This window comes from Gymnodraco acuticeps, unplaced genomic scaffold (genome assembly GCF_902827175.1).
Source record: "Gymnodraco acuticeps unplaced genomic scaffold, fGymAcu1.1, whole genome shotgun sequence".
NCBI lineage: Eukaryota > Metazoa > Chordata > Actinopteri > Perciformes > Bathydraconidae > Gymnodraco > Gymnodraco acuticeps.
The window spans coordinates 27695-37500 of NW_022992337.1; the positions used below are offsets into that span (position 1 = coordinate 27695).

The window sequence follows — 9806 nt, forward strand, 5'->3', positions numbered from 1 at the left end:
GGCTCGTTGCTGCTGAAACCTGTCCGCTCCTCGCATTTCCGGGTCGGCGATACAGCGAGAACAAGGTAAACTCATCCTGAGCACACACAAGCACTCACAGCCGAAGTAAAAACAATAAGTGTGGCTTGATATTGAGTAAGAAAAAGGTTTATAACGCTGTGAGAATGGGTCTGCGGAGAGCATTCCTCCGCGATCCCAACTCGTCTATTACCAGCGTTCAGGGAGCTCTATGCAAGTCAATGGGACTCCCTGTTAGTTAGCCAAGGGATCCTGGTGTGTGAGGAGCTCCGCGGATTGGTCCAGTTGGGTGTTCACACATCACAGAACCCAGGAAGAAAACAATGGAAAATGAGAAATCTCCAACGAAGCGTTTTGGGGCAGCATAGACTGTGTTAGAGTTTTACTCGCTACAGGGTGAACTTTGACGGTTTTGACTCTGCAGACCGTTCACATGCATAAAAACCTTCATAACACACAAGGGGACGGGTAATAACCGGAAAAGCATGACATGGGACCTTTAAGTTTAAAGAGGAGACAGCCAGGGCAAATGGGAAAAACATTTTAAATTAAAAAGGAAATATGTTTTTGTTTTCCCTTTCCTGTAATAGGTGTGTGTGCATGTCAATGGTCTGCAGAGGATAACATCCCAAAGTTCCCTACAGAGGGAGTTTCTCTACCACAACAAATAAATAAACAGATTTTTGAATATTAAAGCATAGAAAGATGTCACAGTAGAGACGCTAAATACAAATATGAACCAGAAAATTAGCATTAAAGCGACCTTTTGACAATTGAATATGTATTTTGGATGTTTTTTTATCCCCTGGTTCAGTGAAGATGTGTGTATTATATTTCATGAAGAAAATCTTTTGAGATATTTTTTCACTCTGGACCAAAGTCACTGACCAACACTTCCTCCTCTACAGCCACAGTGATCACATGGCTACAAATCTATATTGAGGCTTTTGTTTTGCTTCTGAACAGCCGGGGGAGGGCACACACACACACACACACACACACACACATTAATTGTGCCATGAGGGAGTGTCCTCTGAACAAACAGTGAGACCATCTGGCTGATGGGTAGAAAACATAAATCAACATAAATACAGATACTCAATCGAAACAAACATAATTAACATTTCTAGAAACCCCAGTGACCAGTGGTGTCATGTCACTACATCTGTTGTGCATTTAGTTTTGTCTTCAGGCTTTATTCTGTATTTGTCTTAACTGTTGAAATGAAAACATCACAACAAACAAACGTTGGTTTTTAATATTTTCATTAAAGCTGAATGTGATTACCTCAAACTGGAACATTTCACTTGATCATGAATTACCTGTTTCTGACAGTGTCTATTTTAGAATGAAATAAAATATACATTAAAAAAAAGATTTAAAAAAACAAATATATATATATATAAATAGAAAGGTAAATGTGTAATAAAAAGAGAAAACTAAGTTATTTATAAAGACATAACAAGTAAAGCAGTTAATTGTACTACAGTTTGTATATTACATAATACAATATTTGGTGCAGTTTTCTAAGTTCATATGAAGAAACCACTGATTTGTTCTAAATTTGAAACACGGCCAGGACTCTTTTCTTTTTCTCTTCCTGCCAGAAAAAGTAGAATCCAACCAAAAAAATCCATCTGGCTTCATCTCGAGTTAACTTCCCAACACTCCTACAAACAGACCGCTGCTGAACAGAGGAGAGGACGAAGAGATTATACAAACAAGGATGTGTGTGTGTGTGTGAGTGCGTGTGCGTGAGCTATTTGCTTAGATGTATTTGTATAACCACAGTATGACTGGTCTAAATTGTCCGCAACACTTTGTATAATAACATTTCCCTAAACAGGTGCATGCAAATCTCTCTTCAATGCACTGATTCTCTCTTTGAGCACAGATTGAGAGCGCATTGAACTCAAACTAAGAAAACAATAAAAACAACCTTTCAAAAGCATGTATTCGATAGGGAACTTCTTTTTTTTAATATCTTATGTATTGCTGTGGATTCAACCTATTCTAACACTATATATATACATACATACAAACATACATAAATACCTACATACAAACATATAACATCAGGCACAAACACAATAGAGGAGAGCTTATAACAGGTTTAGACAAGATAGTTTAGTTACACTAATGCAGCAGTGATATAGGTCCAGAAACAAAATGTATTAGACAACAATAATAGTGAACATTTGACTGCACAATGAGTTTTAACATTTTAACTTTCATGTCAGATGATAATTTTGTGTTTTTTGACTACTTTTCCATGTTGGGACCATATTACAAAAGATAAATCAACTACTAAATTCAGTTATTTTTAATACTTTCTACTTTTTTCAGCTCTTTCTAAATATAAATAACACCTGTTAGAGTTTGGTGACCTCGTGACCGCGCACTGAATGCACGCCCTCTTGTTTACGGTGACGTAGCTCCGCCCCTTTACTCCGCGTGCTGCTGACAGTGAGCTCAGTGTGAGAGAGGAGCCTCGCGACCACCTGCTAAACTCTCCAACGGTTATCAGTTGACGGTGACGGGCTAACGTCTAGTAGCAGCTAACCAACTAACGAACGGAACACTTCAGTATCCAGTGGAGATAACGACTGACGGTTAGTAACTAACTGCTTTGTAACGGACAACGTTTGCAACGTAACGGCTACCTATTATCTGATAACTATGAATAGCTAGTGTAGCTCATTAGGCTAATTGTCGTATTAACGGGTACTTGTGAGTTAGCTCGTATGTTATTGATCCGTCCTTGTGAGGGTTATCTTCTATGGCGACGGTGTATTTGGTTACTGCCGTGTCTCTGTGTCTATCCGTGTGTGTGTGTTCGTGTGCTAGTGTGGGGCAACGTCTCCCATAGTAACGGTTGCTACGCCTGAGCTGTGTGTCTGGAGCTAACATTAGCATCCAGGCTCATTAATTAGGCAGCATTTAAGTGTGTGTGTGTGCGCGCGTGTGTGTGTGTAGGCGGACAGTTGAACCAAGAGCATCGTTATACACTCACTTCAGCTTGGAAATGCAGTTAACGCAAACAGATATGATGCTCAGCTTCATTTTTAGTTAGACTTGAAATGTCTAATACTTTCACAAGTTATCTTTCAGAGTATCTGTGTGCATGATCAATACATTATCCAAGTTCCAGGTGAACGTCAACACGTAACGCTGCAACTTTATGCTACTTAATATAAAGGGAAAGCGTACAGGGTTCTCATTTTCTATGACTGATCTACAAGAAAAGTTAACATCATTTAAGGGATCTTGGATACACAGAGGTTGTTGTGATGGACAAACACAGCAAATCACTAATCCTTCTTAATCAATTTATCAAATAACCAAAGTGGACAACCTTAACATTTGAGAGGAACAGGAGATAATACTGAAAGGAAGCTGTGATTGCAAAAGAGGAATGCAATGTAATTTAAATGAAAAATGTTAAAGTTCAGAAAGGATTACCTTAAAACATGTATTGTATCATCTTGTTGAAATTCCTGAATGTTTTTCATATGATAATAAATAATAACAATATTGCAGTTTTAGTGCATTTTTTAAATAGTTTTTCTGAACATCTTGCACCGCTAGTTTGGTTTCATACTCTCTGCATTCCTCTCAATCAACAGAAAAAACCGTTTATGAAGGACGATTTGATGATTTTAACTATATCGACAGTACATCTCATCTCTGTGCACTGATCAAACTTCAGCTTCACTGTCAGTCAGTTATCTGTTTGGGTCAGAGCCAGATTGCCCACAGGAAGCTCAACATCCATCTAAACTACTCCGAACCACTGTTACCCAAGCTGTCTGCCCACACACACACACACACACACACACACACACACACACACACACACACACACACACACACACACACACACACAGCTGGATGGCTTACTGCCAATGAGAGGTCACTCGCTCTTTCCATTGGATTCACACTGTTGGATAAGACACAGGAAGACACCCAGAGACAGACAGATAGATGGGCAGACAGACAGGTAGCAGATCTGGATCATGGATGCAAGATAATTACATTTTACGCAAAAAACCTCGGCCAAACTGACTTCGGGCTATTCTTTATTTTGTTGGACTTTACGTGCATGTTTACCTGTTGTGCTGCTTTTACCATTAATTCATCAGCTTTAAAGATGACTTTGAATTCCAAAATCCCTGACAGACGCTCACCTGTAACAGTTTGATAGGTGTTACTGTCTAACACCGTACCTTTCTCCAAATGTTTTGTCTTTTTTAAATCTGCCATGAAGACGTGTGTGTTCAGGTTGACAGTAAAGCAGTTCTATAATGGAGGAGCTTCACGACGTCCAGCTGACTGAGATCAAACCTCTCCTGACAGGACAGGTACAGCACCATTTTGTTTGATAACACATGACTAAAGGAATATTCAACAAAGACATATCTTACCATCAGATCCATATGCTAGATGCTTGAACTCATTTCATAACAACAATGATTAACGAATGTCTCTCTCTCTTCAGAATGGGAGAAATCTGCAGGACTTTGACTGTCAGGTGAGTTCAGCACCGTCATGTAACACCTTCACACCTTTCCTCTCCTTGGCACTATGTAGTGCTAGAATCTGAATACAAATACGATAGGACTTTATCGTCAGATCAAGTCCGACATTTTTCTTGCATCACAGAAGCTTCCGTTTCAACATCAGACAACGACAGATCTTAAGACTCAATACAAGGAAAACAAGGCACTTTTAATGGTGTTATTAAACCCTGAGTAACGTACAGTCACATTGGTACATCGGTTAATTTACTTTATTTTAAAGAATGATCCTTTTTATAAGTACTCAATTGCAATGGATTTGATGCATTCGACAGCCCTATTAAAAATATAATGGAAATTGTTTGTTTTTTAATGTAGCAAGGACGATTCATTTATAGGTTGGACAATTAAATGATGTCCTCTCTGCAGCACTCTAACCTTATTGTCCATGGAGATGAACTAACATAACTACGCACAACAACAAAACAACAGGCAGGAAGTCTAAACAGTGTTACTGCTGGTTTCAAAGTAGAGGGGTTGACAAAAAACATATTCTTTAGAGTCAATGCGCCTGATAACAATTTACACAATATCGATTTGTCTATAATTTGTCTTCTTCATGTTATAAAAAGTAAATATTTATGTGGAGATATGTGAGGAAAACTGTATGCAAGAGGTCAAACATCAGGCTGAAACTAGTTCAATAAGCATCAGCTCCACACTCTGATATTGATCGACTCGTTGGACTGACGTCAAAACAGCAGGTCAGTTTGCATCAATGACTCTGAACAGACAGTTATTTCTAATTAGAGCACAGAATAACAGCTCTGCCTTTGTCTGCTCCTGCAAAACATCCTGTGGAATACTTTAAAGCTATTCCCATCTGTCACTCAACTGAAAAACTGCAGTTCATCTCAGGGAAGTCTGCATTTTTAACTACGTTTCAACACAGCCGGGGAAAGAAGAGAAATGAAAACAAAAAAATCCTTTGTGTTGAGATTTACTTTATAGTTCAACCCTGTAGGAGATTTTAATTGGGTTTCCACCTATGCTTTCTACATCAAGGAAACAAGAAATATATCCATGAGCATAACACTAGTGCATATACAGGCTGAAATAGATTAATAAAGTTAAAGGGGACCTATCATGCAAAATGCACTTTTTGATGTCTTTTATACATACAGTGGGGCAAACAAGTATTTAGTCAGCCACCAATTGTGCAAGTTCTCCCACTTAAAAAGATGAGAGAGGCCTGTAATTTTCATCCTAGGTACACTTCAACTATGAGAGACAGAATGGGGGGAAAGAATCCAGGAAATCACATTGTAGGATTTTTAATGAATTAATTGGTAAATTCCTCGGTAAAATAAGTATTTGGTCACCTACAAACAAACAAGATTTCTGGCTCTCACAGACCTGTAACTTCTTCTTTAAGAGCCTCCTCTGTCCTGCACTTGTTAACTGTATTAATGGCACCTGTTTGAACTCGTTATCAGTATAAAAGACACCTGTCCACAACCTCAAACAGTCACACTCCAAACTCCACTATGGCCAAGACCAAAGAGCTGTCAAAGGACACCAGAAACACAATTGTAGACCTGCACCAGGCTGGGAAGACTGAATCTGCAATAGGTAAGCAGCTTGGTGTGAAGAAATCAACTGTGGGAGCAATTATTAGAAAATGGAAGACATACAAGACCACTGATAATCTCCCTCGATCTGGGGCTCCACGCAAGATCTCACCCGTGGGGTCAAAATGATCACAAGAACAGTGAGCAAAAATCCCAGAACCACACGGGGGGACCTAGTCAATGACCTGCAGAGAGCTGGGACCAAAGTAACAAAGGCTACCATCAGTAACACACTACGCCGCCAGGGACTCAAATCCTGCAGTGCCAGACGTGTCCCCCTGCTTAAGCCAGTACATGTCCAGGCCCGTCTGCAGTTTGCTAGAGAGCATTTAGATGATCCAGAAGAGGATTGGGAGAATGTCATATGGTCAGATGAAACCAAAATAGAACTTTTTGGTAAAAACTCAACTCGACGTGTTTGGAGGAGAAAGAATGCTGAGTTGCATCCAAAGAACACCTACTGTGAAACATGGGGGTGGAAACATCATGCTTTGGGGCTGTTTTTCTACAAAGGGACCAGGACGACTGATCCGTGTAAAGGAAAGAATGAATGGGGCCATGTATCGTGAGTTTTTGAGTGACAACCTCCTTCCATCAGCAAGCGCATTGAAGATGAAACGTGGCTGGGTCTTTCAGCATGACAATAATCCCAAACACACCGCCCGGGCAATGAAGGAGTGGCTTCGTAAGAAGCATTTCAAGGTCCTGGAGTGGCCTAGCCAGTCTCCAGATCTCAACCCCATAGAAAATCTTTGGAGGGAGTTGAAAGTCTGTGTTGCCCAGCGACAGCCCCAAAACATCACTGCTCTAGAGGAGATCTGCATGGAGGAATGGGCCAAAATACCAGCAACAGTGTGTGAAAACCTTGTGAAGACTTACAGAAAACGTTTGACCTCTGTCATTGCCATAAATAAATAAAAGTTCTAGCTGTTGGGCTAATGGACATTTGACAGTCAGCCTAATGTATATTGATGTGTCTTGTCATGCACACATAGTGTCCTCCTCATGAAACAAACAAACACAACAACAACTCAAATATATCAGGTTATATTGTTATATAGGTTATATTGTTCATATTATTTTTTGAAATGAGTATATATATATTATGTATTATATTTAAAACAACTGCAGTATAACATTTGATTGTCTCTTATTTGACACTTTAAAGTTTGAATTATATTTAAATTTGAGGAAAATCCACAGTAAAAAAGACATTGAAACTTAAAGAATCATCGTACATAATCATGACATCTATATTGACCACAAATAATTGAGAATATGCTTAATAATAAAAAAGAATCAGCCAGGCTTAGAGCTACATTACATCTCATTTAGCTCACACTCTTATCCAAAGCGACCTACATACACTAATAGAGTGCCACAGTGAAATATAGTCTAAAAGTCTTCGTAAAGTCAAGAAAGTATTTATTTTTAAACCGTTGTTTTCGTCTTATTTCCAGTGGAAAAAAGGTTTGTTTACCAACTTATTTCATCATGTTTACATCAAAGGAATCCTGGAAGAGTATCACTTAAAACAAGTGGTATGAAAAAGTCACAAAAAAAGCCATAATTGTTCAGTAATATGAAAAAAGAAATTACAAATATTGTGAAAACAGGATTAAAATAGTCATATTCTAGTATCTCTTTATACAAATGTATAGCATAGTATGACATACAAATAAATCGGTCAAAAGGTTGATGGAAACAAATATATGACAGATTAAGGCTGGAGCCACATGAGGACGATAACGCAAACGGACCAAAATCGATATCAAAAAAGTCTTCCGTCCACACGCAATAGGCACCAGAAACGTGTCCGTTCACAGGAGACCGCTCGAAAGCGCTGGAGACGCTGTAGTAAATATGCCAGGCCTGTAAGTGGTGCTGTACTCCTGCCACAAAAGCAGTGAAGAAGACTTCCCGCGCATGGTTGCCCTTCTGTTTATTCTCCGCGGTGGCTCTTTTTCTCCCTCCCTGAGGCAAGCGTTTGCTCCTGCTGTAAATCTCTCCGGTAGTCCACCAGCAGATGAAAAACACCCACCTCTCCGCCTCTTCCAAGGGACGAGGGGACCGTGCGGCAGAGTTTCAGTTCGATTTTATTTCGCCGGTCAACATGTCCGTTAAAGTTGAAATCTTCCGGACAAAATTAGAAAAGTGCTGGTCAGAGGTCTTTGTTATTTATTGAGCTTTAAAACAAATTGATAACAACTATATAATAATAAAAAACGGAGCCTCCTTTTTCCTCCCCCTCTTCTGAGAGCCCAGCAGCTGATCTCTGAGCGGGAGAGGTGGGGAGAGGCGGGGCTATTGCTTCAACTTTATAAAAAATGATCGTATAAGCGTAAACACGGAGCCGTTTGCCCCCCCAGAGCGTTTCGTTTGCAGATCTACCCACCTTGGGACCCGTTATCGTTATCGTTTTATGCATTTCCATGTCGGCCTCATGTGCCCGAACCGTCTATATGATAGAGAACTGTAGCGGATATGACCGTTATCGTCCTCGTGTGGCTAGGGCCTAAAAAAAGTCGAGAAAAATAGAAAAAAAGTCATACTTAGTATTGTTACGACCCTGGTCGTTATGTGTATTGTGTGTAGAGATTTCCTTTGAGTCTTTTAGTCCTTTAGAATTATTAGGTAGGTTTAGTAGTAGGCATGGTTAACAAAACTGTGGATTTGTGTCTTAAGGGGGGGGTGTCACGGCTGCTGCTGCTGTCTGCTCGTTAACCTGTCTGGGATTGTTTTCAGCTGTGTATGTTATATGTATATGAGATGTGCCGTTGCCCGGACGCGATTGGATGCCAGTTTCCTGTCCCTCCTCTGGTAGGCGTGACCGAAGATCTGGATTGGAGCAGGTCGGGCCCGACTCACCAATCCCTGCCCACACCTTCCGGGGACTCTTACAAGAGTGTGTGCATCTCAGTTAGACGGGAGAGGTCTGAATCTGTGTCAGACGTCTCTCGGTGCTCTCCTTATGTTCTGTGTAGCTCTGGGCTAGTTCTGCTACAGTGGTTAGTTAGGGTGTGTGCTTAAGTGTGTATTCTGTGATTTGTGACGGCGTCGAACTTGTGCGAGACGCCTCACTATTTTAGCCTTAAGTGCCCATAGTGCGCTATGACTGTGATAATCTGTGGCCTTCGTTTTGTGTAGCGTTATTTTGAACAGATAGCTGGTTTTAAGAGCCTGTATTTTTGGTTATATCATCTTTATTTTGAATTTATTATTAAAATCAACCTCTTACCAAGAACACCTGGTTTCGTGTTGCTTCCCTTTTACCCTAAGCGAGCTGGGGACGTAACGGTATATATAAGTATGTCCAACGTATAACACAAATAACCTGGGTTTGGAACAGTAACATGTGACAATTGTTGAGAATACATCATTATTTTTGATATAATATTGTTAATATTCTTAGAAAAAGGCAATATTTTGAAGTATGTCTTAAATTCTAAATTACAGAAAAATCTAAAATCTTACCAAATACCAACAACTACTTCACAAAGTGCAAAACAGTTCTTATGAAGTCAGCAAAATCCTTAAAGATCATATCTATATTAGTACGTTTCATGTGTAAGATCTTTATATTTAAAAGAAAGATATTACACATAAAACATGTGCTAAATGCTGCTGCTGACTTGGTTAC

At 39.7% G+C, this 9806-nt stretch overlaps 1 protein-coding gene across 3 annotated transcripts in view; it reads left to right on the forward strand.

Moving 5' to 3' along the window:
* Window positions 1-2448: 2448 nt before the first annotated feature.
* The window catches only part of LOC117541476 (protein NDRG3-like), a 27644-nt gene continuing 20286 nt past the window's right edge, over window positions 2449-9806 (forward strand). Inside the window, exons 1-3 of one of the 3 annotated variants that reach the window (XM_034208642.1) lie at window positions 2449-2630; window positions 4300-4379; window positions 4517-4549. In XM_034208642.1, the coding sequence (XP_034064533.1) occupies window positions 4323-4379; window positions 4517-4549 (90 nt within the window). In that variant the 5' untranslated portion in view covers window positions 2449-2630; window positions 4300-4322. Of the gene's footprint in view, window positions 2631-4285; window positions 4380-4516; window positions 4550-9806 lie in introns of all 3 variants that reach the window. The other 2 variants (XM_034208641.1, XM_034208644.1) reach the window with 2 other exon arrangements.